Source organism: Natator depressus, chromosome 5, assembly GCF_965152275.1.
Source record: "Natator depressus isolate rNatDep1 chromosome 5, rNatDep2.hap1, whole genome shotgun sequence".
NCBI classification, from domain to species: domain Eukaryota; kingdom Metazoa; phylum Chordata; order Testudines; family Cheloniidae; genus Natator; species Natator depressus.
This window is the reverse complement of record NC_134238.1, coordinates 110,741,220-110,765,318: the sequence shown is the minus strand read 5'-3', so window position 1 is coordinate 110,765,318 and position 24,099 is coordinate 110,741,220. Positions and strand designations below refer to the sequence as shown.

General features: G+C 43.4%; 1 protein-coding gene across 3 annotated transcripts in view; it reads right to left on the bottom strand.

Moving 5' to 3' along the window:
• Window positions 1-24,099, bottom strand: part of FOCAD (focadhesin) — a 201,064-nt gene that overhangs the window by 140,902 nt on the left and 36,063 nt on the right. For all 3 annotated transcript variants that reach the window (XM_074953460.1, XM_074953459.1, XM_074953461.1), the window contains exons 6-9: window positions 14,468-14,569; window positions 10,083-10,287; window positions 1,459-1,665; window positions 15-102 (exon numbers count right to left, since the gene is read on the bottom strand). In XM_074953460.1, coding sequence (XP_074809561.1) covers window positions 15-102; window positions 1,459-1,665; window positions 10,083-10,287; window positions 14,468-14,569 — 602 coding nt within the window. The remainder of the gene's footprint in view (window positions 1-14; window positions 103-1,458; window positions 1,666-10,082; window positions 10,288-14,467; window positions 14,570-24,099) is intronic.

The following is a 24,099-nucleotide window of genomic DNA, read 5'->3' as shown; positions in this document are numbered from 1 at the left end:
AAGTAGAACTTTACCTAGGTTTAAGATGGGTTTCTGCTGACACGCTGGAGACTGTAGCAGAAGTAAACCTAATCCAATTATGGCCTGTTCAACTGGAAAGTCCTGAAGAGGTAGAAAAAAAAATGTTGTTTGAAGACTTCAGTTTTGAGCCAGATTGGGTGTGAAATAAACAAACATATCAATATTGCATGTCTTTTTTATGCACACAGTATATACTGAACACAGTGTACCTGTTCAAACCTTGCAATTTAAAAGCAGCAACCTTTCAATAAAGGTAATCAACTGGAAGCATGAGCTCCAATACAATTCAAGTCTTTTATTAAATAGCCACAAGATTCTGATTAGTTTCTCTATAATTTGGTTTAACCTATACTGGCCAGCTCCCTACACAACAGTCTACATTGAATCTAACCAGTCAGCACTAAAACATAGCAGTTGAGATATGGGGACTTCATAATTTTAAATTTTCTGGCTTTTTAGTTTTGCAACGAAGAAACAACAACAACAAAATTAAACCCAGGCTTCATATATCTACCATAAGCAAACACTATGGTAAAAGCCTTATTAGTTTAGATAAAACAGTTCAATGTCTATGCACTCTACATAGGCCTAGAGATCTTCAAAAATGGGTGCCTAAAATTAGGCTCCTAAAACCATATTCTAAGGACCTAAATAAGTACCTGGATGTCTAAAGTGCTAAGCATCCTCTGTTGGTGTCAGTACGATCTTCTGGGTAATCTGCATTTTTTAAAAACCTGTGCTGGCAATTTTATCCATAATACACAAATTTCTGTGAAAATACTGGGCCTGAAGCAGTGAAATTCACAGACAGTGGCAATCTGAACTCTACAATGGTCAAACTCTGCTCCTAGATCATGTTTCTAATAGGGTGGAGCAATTTTCTCTAGGTAGCAAAAAACTTTTGTCACTTCAAAATAAAGCTACTTCAACATTAATAATGAAAAGTTATTTAGACTTCCAATACACTAAAAGTTATTGTGAACTGTTTTAGACATATAGCCCAATCTTTTCAAAAATGCATTAGGCTCCTAAGGCTATATTTAGACACCGAAGGCTGAGATTTAAAAAGCACCTATGCAATTTAGGAGCACAAGTCCCAATGATTTGAAACTGCAAACCCTGATTGAGGATTACAGCCTGATCAAAACATTTCAGATTTCTTAACTTGTAAAAATTCAATATATTGGAAGATGGTGCTTGTTGCAAATACAGGACATGCTATTTGCTTATGAATTTTCTATTAACTTTGTGTTGGTCTCACAGGGAGGATAATGAGAACCTTTGATTGACTTTTTCAGCACAGATGAGCATTTTAAACAAAGATTCTTAGCAAGAAAAAATAACTGCATATATAGATCCACTTTGAAAGACCACCTTTAAAATGGCAACAATCTTTCCATTTAATGTAGCTTTTTGTATCTTCTCCCAAATTCTTACCTCTTGCAAGAGCTCAACATTTTGCTCTATTAAGCAAATTGTAGATGAACATTCCCCTGTCACATTCAGACAAATCTCACAGAAGCACAGAATCTGCAGACAAAGCTGGGATAACTGGACTTTCCAAAAAACAGGGTACCGAAGCAGACTGCGGAATAATTCTTCTAGAAAGAACAATGCTTCCGTTATTTGTGGCAAGTCCTTTATCTGTCGAGAAAAAGAGATAGCTTACAACACATACGCACACACTTTTTTTATTTATTTTCCTTCTCCCTTACATGATGTGTGAAAGAGTTTCAATTTCTACAGCTGGCCCTAAGAGTTGTATAACTTCTTCATTGCGAACTTTTCTAAGAACCTTGCAAAAAACATATCAAGAGATAAACTACCAACCCTAACATTCTATGCCTGATGGCAGGATCAGTCTTGAAACAGACAAGCCTATCTGCAGTTTGAAACTCAGCAGTAAAATCAGACAAAAACTTAAAGAATTAACAAGCACTGCCCTTTTCCTTAAGAGGGACAACAGGCAGACATCCTTGGTTTTGGGTCCTTCATTCCTGATTTGCTACTGCATGCAATTCAATTCCTGAGCTTCTCTGGGTTAGTGATTGCCAAATAGAACAAGCAGTGCAGAGGTTTTCTAACGCTGAAATTTTCTTATTATTGAGATTCCCCCCCCGCATCACTTTTCTTATTATCTAATCTTGATTCCAACTTCAGTCTCCAGAGGTAGCAAGTCAGTATCTTATTCCCCTGAAGCACCATGTAAGTTTATCTACAGAAAAAAAAATTGTATTCTAGTGTCTTGACCAAAAGTATCATTCTATATTTGGAAGCAGTGCAGAAGAGGATTCAAATGGCAGGGTTTCTCAATAGGTTAATGTGTTAGATAGGAAAGATGTTCTGCTCTTGCAAATTCCAATTCCAACCAAACCCAGCTGTTCTAATCAAAATTCTGGAGCTGCTGTTATGAATAAGGTTTCGATCTCACCCACATTGGCATTTATTGCAAAGGATTAAGAACAATGAACCATCTGCTCTAATCAGGAGCCTTGTGTCTGCTGAATTCATCAAGAGGAAAGTCTGCAGGTGACCAGCTGAACCTTTCACCAGTGGTTGCCGCCATAAGACAACAAAATGATTAGGAAGCTTTCAGCATTTATGCAATACACAGTAGCAGGACTAAACGAGGGGCTAGATAAAGAAAGGATAAAAAGGGCTTGGGGATCGTAGGAGGAAGAAAGGACAGGTTATGAAAACAAGCTTATGAGTTCTTGGGCCAAAGATTTTCCTAGCTGCAGTGAAAGACACACTGTGGACAAGGGGACAGTGAAGAGAATGTTAAGCTTAGTATACATTTAAGAAAATATAAGTGATTTCTAGCAAAACAGAGTGCACTCCTATAGTTGTGTGTTTTGGTTTTTGGGGAATAAAGCAGGTTCATAACTATTTTTCTGAGAAGTTTTCTGTATCCCTTTTGAAGTCTATTAGCATCCTACAATCTTTAATGTGTTTATCTTCACTGCACCTAATATTCCCATTTTGCAGACAGGGAACTAAGGCAGAAAGAGGTTACGGTCATGTCTACATTACAAAATTATTTATGTCATCATACAGTCACCACAGTTATTAAATTATTGTGTGTACACACTTGGCTCCTTGTGTTAGTGGTGCATGTCCTCACGAGGAGCACTTGTATCAATTGTACTGTCAGTATGGGGATTATGGGATGGCTCCTGAAAACCAGTAACAGTCAACATAAACAATGCAGTGTCTACACTGACACTGTGTCAATCCAATTATATTGACAGTGACTCTACACCACTCGGGGAGGGGGTGTTACTACGTAGGCACAGAGAGGCACTTACATGGGTGGGATCCAAATTTACGAGAAAACACTTCCACAGCTAGGTCGATGCAAGGCAGCTTACGTTGACCTAACCATAAAGCACAGACCAGACCTAAGGGAGTTGCCAAAGCTCTCCCAGGAAGTCTGTGATGAAGCAGGGAAGTCCCTCCCGCATCTCCTGAGTCTCAGGCTTGCAACCTAAACACTGGACCATTCTTCCCCTCTTCTCCTCAATGAGCTATGGCTGAGATTTTGAAAGAGGCCCAAGACAATTAGGCACCCTACTTTGCACTGAATTTCAGTGAGAGGTAGGCCCCTCTGACAATCCCAGCCTACACAGAGTACAGTTGTGCCTTCCGGTACACAGTCCCACTGGCTTCAGAGAATGTCACACTTATTTACGTAAGGGCAGAATTTGTGTTCTTATTAAAACACAAGAACTTTGTATACCCCATTTCACACTTTAAAACCAACCCATCCAATTTCAAGTGTTACGAGTTTTCTCAAGACAGCTCATGATGTTAAGAACTGGCTGTAAAAAACGATTACCTACCTTTCATAACTGTTGTTCTTCAAGATGTTTTGCTCATGTTCATTACACTCTAGATACGTGCGTGCCCACGTGCGCAGCCGTCTGAGATTTCTGCCTTAGCGGTACCAGTAGGGCCGGCTATGGCGCCCTGTGGAGTACTGCACTCATGCCTCAGAATATCAAGCGCCGCCGGCCCTACACCCTCTCTGTTCCTTCTTGCTGACAACTCCTACGGAGGGGCAGGAGGGCGGGAAATGGAATGATCATGAGCAACACATCTCGAAGAACAACAGTTACGAAAGGTAGATAACCATTTTTTCTTCTTCGAATACTTGCTCATGTCGATTCCATTCTAGGTGACTCACAAGCAGAATCAATGGACGTGGGCTCGGAGTTCACAGTCTTGCTGCTTGCAGCACTGCTCTGCCAAAGCCAGCATCATCTTGACCCTGCTGAGTCACCGCATAGTGAGACGCGAAAGTGTAGACGGACGACCAGGTCACGGCCCGACTGATCTCTTGGATCAGCACTGCGCCAGAAAGGCTGATGATAATGCCTGCATCCTAGTTGAATGAGCTGTCACAATCGCCGGTGGGGACACCTTTGCTAGCTCATAGCAAAAGCAGATATAGGCCGTGATCCAAGACGAGATTCTCTGGGCTGACACTGGGCAACCTTTCATCCTGTCAGTGACAGCAGGCTTTGGATAAAGGACTGGTAAGTAAATGTCTTGACCAGTGTGGAACTGGGAGATGACCTTGGGCAGAAAGGTAGGGTGCAGATGCAGCTATACTTGTCCTTATAGAAGACCATATTGGGTGGCTCCAACGTTAGCGTCCTGATCTCGGACACTTCACAGGTTGAAGTTATAGCGACCAAGAAGGAGACCTTCCAGGAGAAAGGCAGGAGGAAGCAGGAAGCTATATCCTCTTGGACTGGTGGCAGGAAGGGTTCCAAGGGAGGACCCATGAGCCTCGACAGCACAAGATTCAGGTCCCAAGAGGGGACCAGGTCCCGGACATGCGGGTAAAGGCATGTTAGACCTTTTAAGAAGTGCGCTGTCATGGGATGGGAGAAGACAAAGTGGCCTTGAAACCGAGGGTGGAATGCCGAAATGGTCTCTAGGTGTACCTTGATCGAAGATGGCGACAGACCCTGAAGCTTAAGGTGCAATAAATAGTCCCGGATGTCCTGCAGCTGGGCCTCTTCCGCACGAATATGTCGGTCCGAGGCCCAACACGTGAACCGCTTCCACTTTGCCACATAGGTAGCCGTGGTGGATGGTTTCCTGCTGCCCAGCAAAACCTGTTGGACACCAGTGGAACACTCCTGTTCATTCATACTTAGCCACACAGCAGCCAAGCCGTCAAGTGCAGCGATGCCAAGTTCAGGTGCAGCAGGTTGCCATGGTTCTGGGACAGCAGATCTGGCCAAAGAGGTAGCTGCAATGGGGTGCCTGCTGAAAGACTCAGCAGCATGGCGAACCAGTGTTGAGAAGGCCACGCTGGGGCTATGAGGATAACAGATGTTCTGTCTTCTTTCACCCTCAGCAATACCTTGTGGATCAATGGTACAGGCAAGAAGGCGTACATCAGCGCTCCCGACCACAGAATCAGGAAGGCGTCCAACAGGGAACCCTTGGTCCCTGCCCCACAGACAACAGAACAGGTGACACTTTCTGTTATGCCTGGACGTAAATAGGTCCACTCTGGGAGTCCCCCACCTGCGAAAGATCAAGCAGACCACCTCCGGAGGAAGCGACCATTCGTGGCGATACGAGAAGGTCCTGCTGAGGCGATCTGCCAGGATGTTCCTGGTTCTAGGCAGGTGGGCGGCCACCAGATAAATGGCATGCTACACACAAAAGTCCCAGAGGCTGAGCGTCTCCCGACAAAGGACCGAAAACCTAGCATCGCCCTGCCTGTTGATGTAATACATCATGGCTGTACTGTCCGTCAGGACTTGAACCTTCCTGCCAGGTGGGGCAAGAATGCCTGGTAGGCCAGGAAATCTGCTCTGAGCTCCATGACATTCATATGAAGAGCCAGATCACTGTGTAGCCGGTGAACCTGGGTGTTGAGCTCGCCCAGATGGGCTCCCCAGACCAGGTCCGACACGTCTGAGACCAGGGTAAGTGACGGAGACGGGATCATAAAGGGAACCCCCTGGAGCACTGACTCGGGATCCAGCCACCAGTCCAAGAGGATGTACTCAGCACCATGACCACTCGGGCTAGGGCGTGCCTGCTGGGGATATAGACCAGGACAAGCCACGCCTGCAGAGGCTGTAGATGAAGTCAGGCATGGATGATCGCGTACGTGCACGTGACCATGTGGTCCATTAGTCAAAGGCACGTGTGGGTTGTGGTGAGCGGATGGCTCTTTATGTGAGCAATCAAGTCTGACATGGCCTGGAAGCACACTTCTGGAAGGAAGGCCCCACCTCGCATCGAGTTGAGAAATGCTCCGACAAACTCTATACATTGGACTGGAGTTAACATGTCCAGCTCGTTGGACAGATGGACTGCACCAGATTGAGTCTATGTTGCATCTGCTCCCGAGACCTGCCCTTTTTGAGCCAGTCATCGAGATAAGGGAAGATCAGGACCCCCCGACATCTCAGGTAAGCCGCGACCAGCGCCACACATTTTGTGAAGACCCTGGTGGCCGAGGACAGGCCAAAGGGTACCGCCGTGAATTGGAAGTGATGCCCAGCCACTATGAAACACAGGAAACGCATGTGGCCCGGCAGTATGGAGACATGAAAGTAAGTGTCCTTTAAGTTGAGAGTGGTGTACCAATCCCCCGGATCCAGAGAAAGAATGATGGAGGCCAGGGAGACCATGAAGAACTTCAACTTCTTGAGAGACTTGTTGAGGCCACGCAGGTCCAGGATGGGTCTGAGGCCCCCTTTGGCCTTCGGGATTAGGAAGTAGCAGGAGTAGAATCCTTTTTCTTCCATGTCCCGAGGAACGTCCTCCACAGCCCCCAAGCCCAGGAGCTTCTTGAACGATTGCTCTTGAGAAGGGTCCCTGAAGAGGGACAGGGAAATGAGGGAATGAAGGTGTGGGGGCAGGAAGGAGGGGTGCCCAAGAACTGCAGGGTATAATTCCAAGTCACTATGTCCAGGACCCAGCGGTCCGACATAACCCGCAACCAGGCCAAGCGGTGGGGAGAGAGGCGGTTGAGGAAAAGGTGGGTAGGAACCGGACAACTGAGTGGGGCATCGCTTCTGGCCCCCTGGGTGTTTGGCGGCCCCAGGCTGGGCTGGCAAACATAAGGAAGAAGGGCGATGATGACCAAAATTAGCATCTCTTCTCATAGATCCCGGACAACGCTGGCAGGGTCTTGGCAGTGGCGGTGGTCGGAAGGGCTTTCTGGCTGATTGTGGCATGTGCATGCCCAACGAGTGAAGGGTAGCCCTCGTGTCCTTCAACCCGTGCAGCCTGGTATCCGTCAGATCCGAGAACAGACCAACTCCATCAAAGGGGAGGTCCTGGATCGAGGCCTGCATCTCCTCGGAGAGGCCTGCTGTCTGGAGCCAGGAGCTGCTTCGCATGACCACCGCCAATGTGACCACCCTTGCTGCCAAGTCTGACGCATCCTATGCCATCTGCAGAGAACATCTGGCCGCCGCAGTACCCTCCTCCACCACAGTGCCAAACTCTTGGGCCAGTCTCAGAGGGACGGATTCCTGGGACTTTCTGCAACCATCCTAGAGATTAAAACTGTACCAGCCCAGCAGGGCCTGATGGTTCGCCACCCAAAATTGCAGGCTGGCGGTTGAATAAATAAATAGTTTCTTAGCCTCTTTGTTTTTGGGAGTCGAGGAGGTGGGGACCTGATTGTCTTTTTCATTGATAGCAGATACAACCAGAGAACCTCGGGGTGGGTGAGTATAAAGGTATTCAAAAACATTGGCCTGCACAAAGCACTTTTTCTCAGCCCGTTTTGAGGTGAGCGGAATGAAGAGGGCGGGGTCTGCCACAAGGCCGTGGCTATCTCGAGGACCCCCTCATGTACAGGCAAGGCAACCCGGTCGGGCGTAAAGGCCGAGAGGACGTTGAAGAGAGTGTCCTCCTGCTCTGCCATTTCCTATACCTCGAGCCCCAAGTTCTCGGCCATATACCGGAGAAGGGCTTGATGTTCCCTAAAGTCATCCAGCGGGCTAGCTCTGGAAGGTCCCAAGACTGCCTTGTCTGGGGATGACAAGGAAGACTGGACTGCCGGTGGGGGTGCTGAGGTCTCAACCACCATCACCCAAGGCGGCTTTGGGGTGGGCACAGGTTCCTCCACCCCAGCTTTCAGTACTGGGCCCAGTGCCAGTGGGGCCACCAACCAATGCTCCACCGCAGCCACCAAGGAGTGCTGCAAAAGAGGCATCGTCACAACCAGTATGCCTCATGCGCTTCAATAAGGCCACTGCGCTGGCCACTGGCCGTGTTGCCATTCTGGTGCCAGAGACAAGGGAGCGGGCTCCAGTGCCCAATCACACCGATGAGACCTTGATGATGGGCTGAACTGGCCCTCCGTACCAGAGGAACCACCTTCCGAAGACCAGGGAGGAGCCGACAACGCCTGTGTTTGTTTACTGGTCGTGGCTACCGACGACCATTGCACAGGCGTAACTGAACAATAACTGTACCGTGGAGAGTGGTACCAGTGCTGCAGAGACCAGTACCGGGATGGGGAACTTTCCCACTGTGTTGGTGATCGGGCCTGATGCCTAGAGGATGACCATCGAGAGAGTGAGCAGTGCCAGGAATAGTAAGGGGAGCATCAACCCCGTGCCGGTGAGTAGCGCCGAGGGGATCTGGAAGTTTGCCTGGGCAATCAACAATGTGATTGGGATCTGCCCCTGGATTCCAGACACAGCGGAGAAGATCAACATCTTCTGTCTGGCAAGAGCATTGTTCTCCTGCTCCTGAGGGGTTTTAAGGGTGGGCTTGCCCTCGTGGGAAACCTTAGCCGGGTTCTGCAGCATAGGGGTCTTCATCAGAGCAGGTGGAGACCTGTGCTCTCTCTGTGCCTGGGGAGCCTGGGACGATGAAGGTGCAGGCAGGAGTGTGGGTCCCATACTGCTCCCAGGAGTCGGTGGCGGATCTTTAAGAGGGCTGGGAGCCCCAGCTGGGGAGGCATGATCACATGGCCCCGGAGTAGCCTGACTGGCAAGCCCAGGTCCCTTGCTAGATGACCCCTGGGCCTTCTTGTTCAGTGCCAGGGAGCACTTCTTGGTTTCTTCTTCAGCCTCGGCGAACAATGCCAGGAGGAGCTTGGTGCCAGTGAAGCACTGTGCATGGAGGCTGAGGCACTCGGTGCAACCTGTCTGGACGGCTTGGAAGCCGGGCAGAGGGCGGACTCCATTAGGATAGCCCTGAGACCGATATCCTGCTCCTTTTGGGTGCAGGGCTGAACGTTTTTGCAGATCCAGCACCACTCCTGAACATGTGACTCCCCGAAGAACTTAAGGCAGCTGCCATGGGGGTCACTCACAGGCATAGGCCTGCTGCAGTCTGAGCAGGGCTTAAACCTGGGAGACCAGGGCATGCTCTGCCTGGGGCAAAGTCCCACTTGGACCCTAACTACTAACTAACACTTAACTATCAAATGCAAACTATGTACAACGGCTCTAAGGCGTGAAGTTCAGAATGGTAGAAACTGCTAGCGCTTGCTAAGCAATAAAGGCACTCCGACCGACCACCACGGGCAGTCAGAAGGAACTGAGAGGACACAGGGCCGGTGGTGCCTGATATACCGCCGAATGAGCGTGGCACTCCAGAGGATGCGACAGCCAGCCCTATGGGTACCGCTAAGGCAAATATCTCTGACGGACGCGCATGTGGACGCGTGCACACCTAGATGGAATCGACATGAGCAAACACTCAAAGAAGAACAGCAGATTGTGATTGGTTCAGGACAATAACATTCTGTCTCTCACATGCTGCTCTCCCAGCTTAAACTGTATACAAGGCCATCAGCATCATTAGTTACTATCACAGACAACACTTGTTTCCAGTTAGACCTTGCATGGTCAGATTTGATCACTTAAAAAAATTATATTACCTTCCCCGAGAAAAGCAGACTTATCAGTTCTGGATTTCCAAGCTGCTGATCAAATCTAGTTTGTGGGAGTTGGAATGCAGCATTGCATGTGAACACACAAAAGAGTAATACAATAACAAAGCTGCTTTAACTAAGTTTATTTGCAGAAGGCAGGGCCAAGCACTAAATTAACTTTTACCTGAAAATGTGGAATCAAGTCACAAAGCAGCTGAAGAATAAGGTGTTCTAGTGTAGAAGGTGCCTCTTTGTTCTCAGGACCATGTGGCTGAAGTAAGATTTTAAGTAGACCCATTCGCAGTTCCGCATTCTCCCCCAATTGGGATGGTTCACAATACAGGTATCTTAAAAATGGGGTCATTATACAGACGCATGAACTCTGTGCCCTGCATTTCAAAAATAAGTTTTCTGAGAGCACTTACTAGTAAAAGTCAGTGAACAGTGAAACCCAAGCAACATAACATTCACAGCCTCTATAGGTATCAACATTGTGCAGGATGTATACTAATTATGAGAAGACACCATGACAGTCATTGCGAAATCTCACAATAAGCAGTAACAATTTGATTTACTGGCACAGAACAATATAATGAGCTCTTGTATAGTAAAGGTGCAATTAAAGTGCATTGCCAATATACTTACTCTGTACTGCTGCACGAATAACACCTCACTTTATACTCTTAGATATTGCAATGGCATTTTATATTTGATTTTTTTCCTCAACAATTTAGAAAGCTGTTTTCTGTGCTAAATATCATAGATATTGCTGTACCAAATTATGTGGTATCTGGATAATGTTGTTCAGAAATACAATTATAAAATCTGACTGTTCATCACTATAAATCAAACACAAAATAACTTATTGTTTGAAAGTTACCACGCCAACAGTGATCAAAACAAAGTACTGCTTCAACAAGGGTTGCTACGGGGCAAAGAGTATCACTGTATTGTTTTATTGGATTCACTTTGCTAGAAACTCACAACTACACATTTTAAAAAAATATCCAATTGTTGATCCATTTATGACTCATGATCTCAAAACTGGGAGTCACAATACTGTTACAATGCCCAGATATTGTTAAATAATTAAGTACCTCCAGAAACCTTTCATCTTCTCCCATTCATGTCTTTAAAAAAATCAGTAATACATCTGGATCACTATATTCTAGATCTAGGATTTTATGCTATAAAAGCCTTTGGATAAAAAGTGGCAGGAAGAACAACAGGACAAGTGGGTTCTTCCAAAGAATGCAGCTATTGTCAAAAAAAATTAACCAGTTGTCCCTCCATATTCCCATTCATCACACAAAATACCTACTATACACCTAAATATATACTAAATACCATATAAAATAAAGTTTTTCTGGCACCCTCCAATGTCACTGCAAATTTTATCATCGATTTCAGTGGGAGGATCAGGGCCATAATAATTAACTTCAGTATGGTTTAGACTGAATGCATAATCAGAATTTCTCCACTGACTTCCAAGTAATTTGAATCAGGACTCAATTCCCTGAGAGGTTATGAAAAGCTATCTGTGGCTTTCCCCTTCTGCATACATTTTAAAATACTCTATTATGATTTCAGTACTGGAGAATGCATGTATTCGTGACAGAACACATTCATTACTCAGGCATTACTCACTGACTTCAGTGAGAGTTTTGCCTCAGTAAAGATTGTGGGATTGGACCAAAAATGAAATACATTTTAAAATCTTCTGTAGTTATCTGCAAGAAACAAATTTTTTTATTTTAATTCATTATAAATCTCTAGCTCCAGCTCTAGGTGTTATTACAGTAGTTCAGAAAATTTCAAATAAAAACTTTCCCATGAAAAACAGAAAAACGTAATGTCAAATTTTCACAATGCCTCCCTGTTTTCTGAGCTCCTTGAATAACAGTCATTAACATTTTAATAGATCAATAACAATTCCCAAACAGCCATACTATCTCCTCCAGTCACACCCACATCACCATCAGGCCATCCCCTGTGGGGGGAAAAAAAATACAACTAAAACAAAACACTAAGACCCTGATTCTGCAAACTCTTATTCATCCACTCAACTTTATGTATGTGACTAGTCCTGCTGACTTCAGTAAGTGTATGCAGGATCACACTTAAGGAAACAGACAGGCCTTATACCTGAAGAGTGAAATCCTGGTCCCACTGAAGTCAATGGGAGTTTTGCCATAGACTTCAATGAGGTCAAGGTTTCACACTTTTTCTGCTGCCCATTCAACAACAGATTATATCACATCCACTTATGACAGAATTCTTTATGAACAGTGAATTCCAGAATTGTAAAGAGACTGGAGGATCTGTCTTTCTAATATTTTGTTTTAAAATGAATCTGCCTTTTTAATTTGACATCAACTTAAAACAAACTTCTGTTTGAAGATTCCTTAACTTCTATCATCACAAGTAACACCTAAATTCATAAAATAAAGAGAATAAAGAGAAAAATATTTATATTGAAAAATATTTCTCTTACCCCAGTTGTCTATTTTCTGCAACAGAGCACTATATATGTAGTTAATTTCACTGTATTACTACAGTCAGTTCCCCTGTTTGTGAGAGTCTTTCACAAAGCAACAGAGAAAAGACATTTTTAAAAATATAGGGAAATATGTTTTGTAAAACTACAAAAAATGGTCAGTAACGCAGGGGCTGGTATAATACTTGATAGTGCTTTAAACTCATTTTTCAAGATTAGATTTCTATTTGACAGTGTCCTTTTAGCTCTTCATGTATACGTAAATGGTATGGGTCTGTTTTTTTAAACAGACAATTTTTATAAAGGCGGCGGCTTTGTAATTCAATTTTTTAAATAAAAAAGCAAGCATCTTCAAAAGCCACCATTTAAAATCACTATCATTTAAACTTAACAGGAAAAATGGCTTGTAGCTGTGGTACTAGGTTGCTGCACGATCCCAGAAGAAAAGCTCCCATTTTACCTGCAATGAAGTCATGTTGTATAAAAGATATTCATGGACCTTGTCATTGGACAGACTGTGCTGTTATACAGCTTTAGCCATTAAAATGTCAGCAATTGCCAAGTTATCACACAGTGACATTTGAGATTAACACAGTTTCCCCAGCCACATATTAGCAGGCACCTCTGATACTTCTGTGGTAATGCTTTGCAAATGTTGACTTTTAAATGGCCTTCTGTTCAGCATAGTCTTTCCCAAAAGAACAGAGTTGTAGTAAGAAAAATATCAACACTGAAGAAAGCAGAAAACTCCTAGAAACACATGAATTGCCACACCAGAACACACCAACTGTCCATCTATTCCAGTATCCTGTCTAACAGCAACAGTACCAGACGCCTCAAAGGAAAGTACCTGAAACCCACCTGCCCATATGTATTCATGCCTCATTATTGGGCAGGTGGCTTGAGGGTTAATACTCCGACTTTTTACTTAGGTATTTAATATAGAGGATTTTCTCATTGCCCATGTAAATAGCTACTCTTTTTCTAAGTCTGTCTGAGCTCTTGGACTCAATGACAATGTCATGGACAGCAAGTTCCACAGATTCATTATGTGTTGTGTAAAACAAAAACATAATTGCTATTATCAGATTTAAATGTGAATGAACTGAACATCCTCCTGTGCTTATGTTATGAGAAAGGTACATAGGAACTTCTGGTTTACCTTCTCTAAATCATTCACTATTTCGTTTAACTGACGTCCCAGCTTGTCTCCTTTCCAAACTAAGCAGTCCCAATCCTCCAAAATACAAATTTTGTATCCATTCAAAAGCCAACTGGCCAATTAACATAGGGAAATAATTTTTTGGTTTGTTTAGTGAACTATTAATGTTTCCATTAACATCCTCACTGTAGTGGATTTTCTACCTGGGCTAGACCATTTCTGTGACAATCTTCCAAAGTTATACTTAATATTTGGTTTCATAACTACATGGTCTATAACAAAAGAGAATTAAATTTTTGAATTCAAAGTTTTCATCCAACAATGACCTTTTTTCAGAAACTACATTTTTAATGAAAAATTAGTGACTTTTTCAAATCGAAGGCATCATCTAAAACATCAAAATTGTTATCAAAAATTCAGATACCATTTCCACAGCATTTTGAATAACTTTTACAATAACTATTTTGATTAAGAACTTTAGCAATTTTAGATATTTAGAAATTTTCCAACACTTGGAAACAAAAAAACTTTGAAATACAATCTTTGGCTAAAAAATAACCATTTTTCAACCAGCTCTAACTGACAGTATGTATTATTCGAAGAAATGTAAGAGTATGTCTACACAGCAAAGAAAAACCTGCCGCTGGCCCATGCCAGCCAGCTCAGGCTCGCGGGGCTGTTTCATTGCTGTGTAAAATTCCAGCCTCGGGCTGGAGCCTGGGCTCTGGGAACCCTCCACCCCATAGGGATTTTCTTTGCTGTTTAAACATACCCTAAGAGGGTTTTGTTGTTCTTTTTTAAAAACATACAACCACGTACTTTACCCTGTAACTTCAGCAAGCACTTCTTTGTGGAATTAGTACATGTTCTACAGATATAAACAAACAATTGAACTGTATTTGATTTTTACCTCTCTGGACATTGCTGGAAAAATACTGTTATCTGCTGCAAGAGAACTGGCCAGCAATCAGGTCTGTTTTCAAGTACAGTGATCAGTGGATGAGGAGGATACCTGAAACACAGAGAAATCGTGTTTGGATCTGTAATGCAGGAGGCAAACATGTGAGGTAACTATCTTCAAGATAACAGCTGTAGATGTACAAAATTTAACCCCTGCCTTTACCAACTTCCTTTACGAGTTTCATCAAGATGCTATACATTGAACTAGTATAATTTTTGGGATCCCCTGGAAACAATATTCAAATGAACTGTTTTTTAGATACAGATTTAGGCAAAGACTTTTTCCAAAGAGTGCTTATAGTTAAATTAACATGCCCATAAATAGGTGCCTAAAAATCACGTAATTTATTTAAATACAGACAGACGGGGAGATTTTCAGAAACACACAGGTATGTTAGGTGCCTAACACTCATTGCTGTTCAGTGGGAGTTGGATGCCGAACTGCCCTTTGTGTCTTTGAAAGTCTCCCTCCACAATCTTGTCTTTAGGATCTCATATTTTAAATTCTTCGTCTTTATTGTCATAGAGCACCTTTCATACTTAATGACAGGTTTCAGAGTAACAGCCGTGTTAGTCTGTATTCGCAAAAAGAAAAGGAGTACTTGTGGCACCTTAGAGACTAACCAATTTATATGAGCATGAGCTTTCGTGAGAAGTGAGCTGTAGCTCACGAAAGCTCATGCTCAAATAAATTGGTTAGACTCTAAGGTGCCACAAGTACTCCTTTTCTTTTTGTTTCATACTTAAGGGATTCTTAAACACTGTCTAAAGCAATGGACTTGGATACCAGAAGTGCATCAACTGATTAACCCATAAAAGCAGCCATTATCTACTCAACAATAAGCGTCACACATACCGCAGGATATTAAAACATTTTATTACCAAGTAAAACAAAGGAGCTCACAATGTATGGGGGGTATTAAACCTCTCCCCAATTAAGGGGAGGCCTCCCCAAAATTAAGATACTAGCCCAAAATACTCTGAAATGCTTCAGGTACCTCAATAAGCTACAGATGACAAGACTAATTATTAAAGAAGAAAACATAAATCACTTAACACAAATAGGAGGGGAAAAATCTTTGGAATAATTATTTAATGACAACAAAAAAAATGGAGGAGAGAAGGTATAAAGCACATAACCTATACCTATTAGCTTATAAGTAGTACCCAGACAAAAGTTCTGATCTGCACATCACCCAGCTCTTTGGAGTCTTTCAACTACAGATGCATCTCTTCAGCGGGAGAAGCTGCCCATAGTGCCTGGTCCACTGAAGCAGAAGTTGCAGCTTCTCAAACCTGGTCTTTAAAGTCTGCCACCACTTTTGCTGTTTGACATATTACCAGACCAGATGACTATCAGTGTTGTCATAAATGTAAAGGGAAGGGTAAACCCCTTTAAAATCCCTCCTGGCCAGAGGAAAAATCCTCTCACCTGTAAAGGGTTAAGAAGCTAAAGGTAACCTCGCTGGCACCTGACCAAAATGACCAATGAGGAGACAAGATACTTTCAAAAGCTGGGAGGAGGGAGAGAAACAAAGGGTCTGTGTCTGTCTGTATGCTGCTTTGCCGGGGATAGAACAGGAATGGAGTCTTAGAACTTTTAGTAAGTAATCTAGCTAGGTATGTGTTAGATTATGATTTCTTTAAATGGCTGAGAAAAGAATTGTGCTGAATAGAATGACTATTTCTGTCTGTGTGTCTTTTTTGTACCTTAAGGTTTTGCCTAGAGGGATTCTCTCTGTTTTGAATCTAATTACCCTGTAAGGTACCTACCATCCTGATTTTACAGGGGTGATTCCTTTACTTCTATTTACTTCTATTTCTATTAAAAGTCTTCTTGTAAGAAAACTGAATGCTTTTTCATTGTTCTCAGATCCAAGGGTTTGGATCTGTGGTCACGTATGCAAATTGGTGAGGATTTTTACCAAAACTTTCCCAGGAAGTGGGGTGCAAGGGCTGGGAGGATTTTGGGGGGAAAGACATGTCCAAACTACGTTTCCCAGTAAACCCAGTTAGAGTTTGGTGGTGGCAATGGTTATTCCAAGGACAAAGGATAAAATTAATGTGTACCTTGGGTAAGTTTTAACCTCAGCTGGTAAAAGTAAGCTTAGGAGGTTTTCATGCAGGTCCCCACATCTGTACCCTAGAGTTCAGAGTGGGAGAGGAACCTTGACAAGTGTATTAATACTTTTCTTTTTTCTCCAGCCCATAACAGGGTCAGTTGTAGCTTTCAAAGGGCCTTTGATGGCTGGAGAGTAAATGATTTTACAAAAAGAAAAGGAGTACTTGTGGCACCTTACAGACTAACCAATTTATTTGAGCATAAGCATGTAGCTCACGAAAGCTGATGCTCAAATAAATTGGTTAGTCTCTAAGGTGCCAAAAGTACTCCTTTTCTTTTTGCGAATACAGACTAACATGGCTGCTACTCTGAAACCAATGATTTTACAGCCATCCTTTCCCAGCAAAAACCAAAACACCCAGAGCCCACCTAAGCTTCCCAAAGGTGGCCAGCCCTTGAAATGACTCTTTGGCAGAAGTGTTTGCTTTTTGGAGGTGTGCCTTCGCCTACTGCAGGTTGCATATAGTCTGTCTCCAGTCTGTCTGGAACAGAAGCAGTTCCTCATGCAGCTGTCTCCATGGAGTCACCCCTGCACTGGCTCTGTCGTTGGTCTGCTCCACTTCTTTCTCCTCCTCCCATTACTACCTTTTAGTAATTTAGTTCCCTCTGGGACATTCATGCACCACCACCATCCTACCCCACTTCCAGGCTCTCCTCTTTATTCCACGTGCTTCGTGGATGCTGAAGTGTTCCCAATGCCAAGCAAGGGGATTTTAATTGTGGTCCAAGGCCAGCACACATCACTAAACCAGCTTGGAATCAGGAATCAAAGAGAGATCAGCTTTCATCTCCATGAAGGAGAAGTGGGTCCAGCTGCAAAAGGAGGGGCCTGCATATCATGTTCAGTATGTGTTCTCCTGCACCCTCTCTCGGACTACACACAAGGAAACAAGAGTATGGAAACAACTATCAGGGTAGATAACTGCCAAATAGTGGTTGAGGGGGACACCACGAGAGGAACATGAGTGCAAGGGTGTTATTTTAGAAAGGGCAGGTCTACTTTCATTACAATACAAGTGTCTGGATTGCTACTGTAGCTACTAAGCCACATTTACACAGCCAAGAGGTTGCAACTGTTTCGTTCTGATGCAGCCCTCTAGTCAACACCTTTGCCACCTCCAGAACTAAACTATTGCAATACACTGGGATATATCTACAACAGGCAAGTTTTGTGATACTCCACGTGACACATTTCTCACCAGGGAAAAATGGTCATGGATTTCTCCCTAGAGTGCCCCTCAGCAGTGGACAGGTGTGTGAACAGGGGGAGGGATTGGAGACTGAAGCCTATCCCTTGCACCCTGCAGAAGCAAAATCAAAACCAGCTTTGGTGAGCACTGGGAGCCTGGATAAGCCAATGGGGACAAACGTTATTGGAGGGATTATGAAAAAATGTGGAATGGGAGCTTGTTTGTGGAGAGGGGAAAGGAATGGGAGCCTAAACATGAAATCCACCTGCGGAATTTTGGTGGCGGGGAGCTTGTTATGACGACAGTTGTTGGAAGTGGGGTGCAGCTCCCCAATCCTGCCCCAGCTCACCACTACCTGCTGCCCCTTCTGTTCTTAACCAGCCCTTTCCAGTTTCTGTTCCCTGTGCCTGCCCTTGCTCCTTCCACCCTGCTCTCACCAGGCCCATCCAAACCCCATTCTGCTCCTCACCAACTGCAAACAAGACAGACTGGTGCCACTGCTGCCAGCAAGGGGCACATTAAGAACACAGGACAGTCTCCCTGACCTCAATATTGACACCTGGTGCCATAATTTCCCCCCAGTGACCAAGAAGGGAAGTTGCAGGAAAAGTCCTGCTGGAAACATGAGATTTAAACCGGGCTGCAGAAATGAATGAGAAGCAGGGAATGTGGGAGTGCACATCCAATACATGACACTTAGCAGTCTTGATAGGACTACATTTTAATTCTGGAAACTTGCAACTGGTCCAGAATTCTGTCCTCAGTTTGTTAAAGTGTTTCTTTTCACAAGCACATCAAGTCTATGCTCCAACATCTGCACTGGCTGCCAATTGTTCCTAGGTAAATCTTCAAGTGCTGGTTTTGATCTATAAAGCACTAAATAACCTGAGACCTACCAAGCTAAGAGGCCACCTCTCTGCCCAGGAGATAATACCATAATCATAGTCAGTGGGGGCGCCTGAGTTGGAGTTCCATTATACCTTCTGAATTCACTAGCCAACCCCCTTTCCACATAATTGCCCAAATTTTTCTAAACTTCTGGGTATGCTGCAGGCCCATCTTTCCTCTCTGGCCCATAAGGAGACTGGTGATGGGCAAGGCTGGCTAGCAGTGCATGGTGGACTCTGATGGAGACACTGTTAGGAAATTTAAATTAAGTTGTATTTCTGTTGTCAGGGTATTTGATGGAGTCTGTTTACCAGGATATTAGATGGAGTCTGTATTCTTTTTTTAAATAAATATTGTTAGGAGAGCCCAAGCCTGGGATGGTGTCTCATTGTAAAACACTAAAAATATAAACAAATTCAGACATTCTTACATTATTTCACATTACACAGAAATGTTTATGGCCTGATTTTCAGCAGTGCTGAGTAATCCCAGCTCCAAATGCAGCCAATGGTATATGCAGGAGTTCTGCACTTTGAAAAAACAAGGTATAAGTTCTTTTCTCTATTATACATCACAGTTTGACTAAATAGTATGATGGTGCCTTCAGGCTGTCATTGAACTAGTGAGACCATACCCATCTGCTGTAAATATGACCCTGAATACAAAAATGCTGTGCCCAGTAACACATTTCTGAAAAATAAACTAAAAGATACATTTTCTTAAAACAAAAGGAGGTGCTCCATATTATGGTACTTTATTCTCTCTGACCTTATTAGAATACTGGGTAACTGACTGGATTTCAGTTTACTTAAAGAGTAATAAATGTCACCATTATCCAAATGAAATGGCTGATGGGTTACATAAGCTGACTGCAGAATGATCTTTCATACCTAATGCTCCTTGTTTCTTTAGGAGTTTGTCAGAGGAAAGCTAACAGCCAAGAAAATTGCAAATATTATTGTCTCTCCTCTACTAAGAGGTTACAGTGGAACACGACTCCCTGAACTCTGCAGGCTTGGAGTTCAGCTCATACTGCATAACTGCAGGGTTTTTAAGATCTGCAATATCCTACTCTTAATAAAAATTCTGTGGCATCTAAAGTGAAAGCAAGTTCCAGTGTATTGTTTCTTGCCAAGAAAATGGATCCTGATCTGACTTGTGAGAACTATTTGCTATAGAAGAATGTTTGTGATGCGGCTGTATAAATGTCAGATTAATAATTTTATCATCATCATAAATTACTTGCATTTTGTTAACGTTCTTTAGGGTGCCCCCAAAAAAAGTTAGTGCTTGCTTGCTTCTGCAGATAGATAGAACCAGGCTGCTAAGCCTGGGAGTACATGTTAAAAAAGGTGTAAGGAGGCTGCAATACCCTCCATTGCATTTGGACATGAAGACAATTTTCCTCTTTAAACAAACATGATGGGCTTCTCTGGAAAAATTTAGAATTGCAGATAGTAACTTACTCCCATTATATCTCTATATACAGAAACTTTATTTAAGTACCACTTAACTCTGAAATATACAGTATGTGGCACGGGTACAACCACTACTGGATTACTGCATTCAGCTCTCCTCAATCCAAGAAGGATGTTGAAAAATTGGATTGGGTCAGAGAAGAGCCACAAGAATGAGCAAAGGATTAGAAAACATGTCTTACAGAGAGCAACAGACCCTGTACACCTTGCATGCCAGGCTCCTTTGTTATTCTATTGCCCTGAGTTCAGCTGTAAAAACAGAGTGGGCTCAAGAAATAATCAAACAGTGACAAGTCTCTTTGGAGCAAGGAAGTTCATGTTAAAAAGACCATGACAATTCCACCATCTGGTCTCAAGACTCTCATCTTGCTCAACTGTACAGTAATCCTAGAATTGGACTGTGTTCAGAACAGCAAACCAAAAACATCAAAGGTTCTATTGCTACCGTGTGTTAGGCAAACTAAGACTTACAGCCAGCAAACTATGACAGTTGGTGTGTTATATTTGGAGGAGAAACTCAATAACTAAAACAGAGGGATTTTAGTCCTGCTTTAACTGCAACACCCAAAACAACTTTGAAATAAAGCTGCTACCCTTGCATCCCTAATTCATCTTAGAATGTACTTATCCATCCACTACTTATTTTGGTTTGATTTACTGTCAGTTTTGTAACTGGAGGACAAATGAAATTTAACAAGCAGATAGAAAGGCATGTGGGACCAAAAGTCAGGAGATCTCCATCAGGAGATCAACGTCACAGAGAAAGTCTATGGCATGGCCAAGTCACTAAGTCTCTTGGGGGAGGTCCCGGACGACTGGAAAAAGGCTAATGTAGTGCCCATCTTTAAAAGGAAGGAAGAGGATCCTGGGAACTACAGGTCAGTCAGCCTCACCTCAGTCCCTGGAAAAATCAGGGAGCAGGTCCTCAAGGAATCAATTCTGAAGCACTTAGAGGAGAGGAAAGTGATCAGGAACAGTCAGCATGGATTCACCAAGGGCAAGTCATGCCTGACTAATCTAATTGCCTTCTATGATGAGATAACTGGCTCTGGGGATGAGGGGAAAACAGTGGACATGTTGTTCCTTGACTTTAGCAAAGCTTTTCATACGATCTCCCCCAGTATTCTTGCCAGCAAGTTAAAGTAGTATGGGCTGGATGAATGGATTATAAGGTGAATAGAAAGCTGGCTAGATCATCAGGCTCAACAGGTAGTGATCAATGGCTCCATGTCTAGTTGGCAGTCGGTATCATGTGGAGTGCCCCAAAGGTCAGTCCTTGGGCTGGTTTTGTTCAGTATTTTCGTTAAATGATCTGAAGGATGGCGTGGACTGCACCGTCAGCAAGTTTGCAGATGACACTAAACTGGGAGGAGAGGTAGATACGCTGGAGGGTAGGGATAGGATACAGAGGGACCTAGACAAATTAGAGGATTGGGCCAAAAGAAATCTGACGAAATTCAACAAGGACAAGTGCAGAGTCCTGCACTTCGGACGGAAGAATCCCATGCACCGCTACAGACTAGGGACCAAATGGCTCTGCAGCAGTTCAGCAGAAAAGGACCTAGGGGTTACAGTGGACAAGAAACTGGATATGAGTCAACAGTGTGCCCTTGTTGCCAAGAAGGCAAACGGCATTTTGGGCTGTATAACTAAGGGCATTGCCAGCAGATCAAGGGACGTGATCGTTCCCCTCTATTGGACACTGGTGAGGCCTCATCTGGAGTACTGTGTCCAGTTTTGGGCCCCACACTACAAGAAGGATGTGGAAAAATTGGGAAGCTTCCACCGGAGGGCAACAAAAATGATTACTGGCCTGGAACACATGACTTAGGAGGAGAGGCTGAGGGAACTGGGATTGTTTAGTCTGCTAAAGAGAAGAATGAGGGGGGATTTGACAGCTGCTTTCAACCTGAAAGGGGGTTCCAAAGAGGATGGATCTAGACTGTTCTCAGTGGTACCAGATGACAGAATGAGGAGTAATGGTCTCAAGTTGCAGTGGGGGAGGTTTAGGTTGGATATTAGGAAAAACTTTTTCACTGGGAGGGTGGTGAAGCACTGGAATGCGTTACCGAGGGAGGTGGTGGAATCTCCTTCCTTTGAGGTTTTTAAGGTCAGGCTTGACAAAGCCCTGACTGGGATGATTTAGTTGGGGATTGGTCCTGCTTTGAGCAGGAGGTTGGACTAGATGACTCCTGAGGTCCCTTCCAACCGTGACATTCTATGATTCTATGTGCCTCAGTTTCTTCATCAATAAAACAGAAGTAATATCCACCTAGCAGGATGCTAGATTAATTAACGTTTGTAATGACTGAGCATGTTTTGTTCCTCAGATGGCAGACATTAGGTAAATGTAAAGTTTTATTATCAAGTTACATAATGGCTGGACAGGGGTAGTAATCAGTGTTCACCACGAGTGACATTTCCATTTCTCTACTGTAGGTTTTGTATAAGTTTGCTCAGTACAGTTTGGAGAGCTCAGGATCTTTCTACATCCATGGCTGTAAAGCAACCAACTTCCAGGACATTAACTGTCATGCATAAAGATACCAGAAGGAAAAAACCCTCGTACTAGCCTTGTAAATCTCAAGTCAACTGAACAAAATAGGTTTCCCTACTATGCCATCGAAAGCAATTCTCATGAATATACAGAACAGAATATACAAAGTTTCTTCACTATCAAAAATGACAGCTGTTCAAATGTCAAGCTGGCTGATGTGATGGGATATTTGTAGGATGTTCAGAGAATTCCTACTGATATCGATGTAATGAAAAATGACCAACTGTGCATGCCTTGCCCAGGTTTGGCCCCAGATTTTTAGGGACCTAACAGAAGTAAAGGGCATAACTCCACCCTCTCCCTTCCTTGCCTGTAACTGTTTCCCACACACACACATCCCTGTGCAGACCCACAATACACCCACCCTGTCTAACTCCTTCCTTCCTGCACCTTTTAGTGAAGCTCTTTGGTCCCAGTGACTTCCTTAGATGGACTGGGAGGGCAAAATACAGTGCTGAAATGCAAGTTTCCAAAGGGTAGTGTGAAAGGCGAGATAGAAATTAATTCCCTATGCTGGCATTAATGAGACAGGATCACAAACCCGGGAATATGAGATGGCTCTCTCACTGTCAGATTAGGTATATGATTTACATATGATGTGGAGCCTCTGAAAAAGCAGGGCTGTGTACATTCTGGCCTAAGGCAGCTGCATATTCAATTATATTTTAAATACATTTTCTTCTAACTAGGTAAAATAATTAGTCTTCATTAAGTTCCTGATCTTGCTTCTACCAGGTCTTGTTTCTATACTGAAGTCAATGGGGCCCTCAAGGACTAATGGTATGCCAGGCATCAGGTTCTAAAGTTAAGCTGGTTTCAAGTCAGAACACAGAAAACATTTTAAATTTAGAAGGATTCTGATTCTGTGGGCTCTTAAAGGTCAGACATCTGGACCAAATTTCATCAAATTAAAAACAGAATAAAATATTGTGGTCAATCAGAGTGATTTTAAAATGAATTATTTGGGGCTGAATCTTTTCATGTTTCAACTTGGAAAAGTTATAAATAGTACAAAAGACAGGTTGCGGGTGGAAATCTCTTTTCAATCTTAAATTCAGCTTTGCTAGCAAAGTGCTGTAACATCTGCACTTTAACTGAAAAAATGAAAATGCAATGTTCTTGATCCTATTGGGAGGAACCTAGGATAAGGCAAGACATGCGACCAGCTCCAACTATCCAAGTGTAAATACATCCATCTAAAGACAATCAAAAAAGATTAGTCTTATGGTAGGCAACAATGAAATCAAAAGTTATTTCTAACCTTTAGGTCACCTCAACCCTTTTGTTACATCTTTGAACATAGGAGACCTACAATTCAATTTACGTCATAAATTCAGTGATGGACAG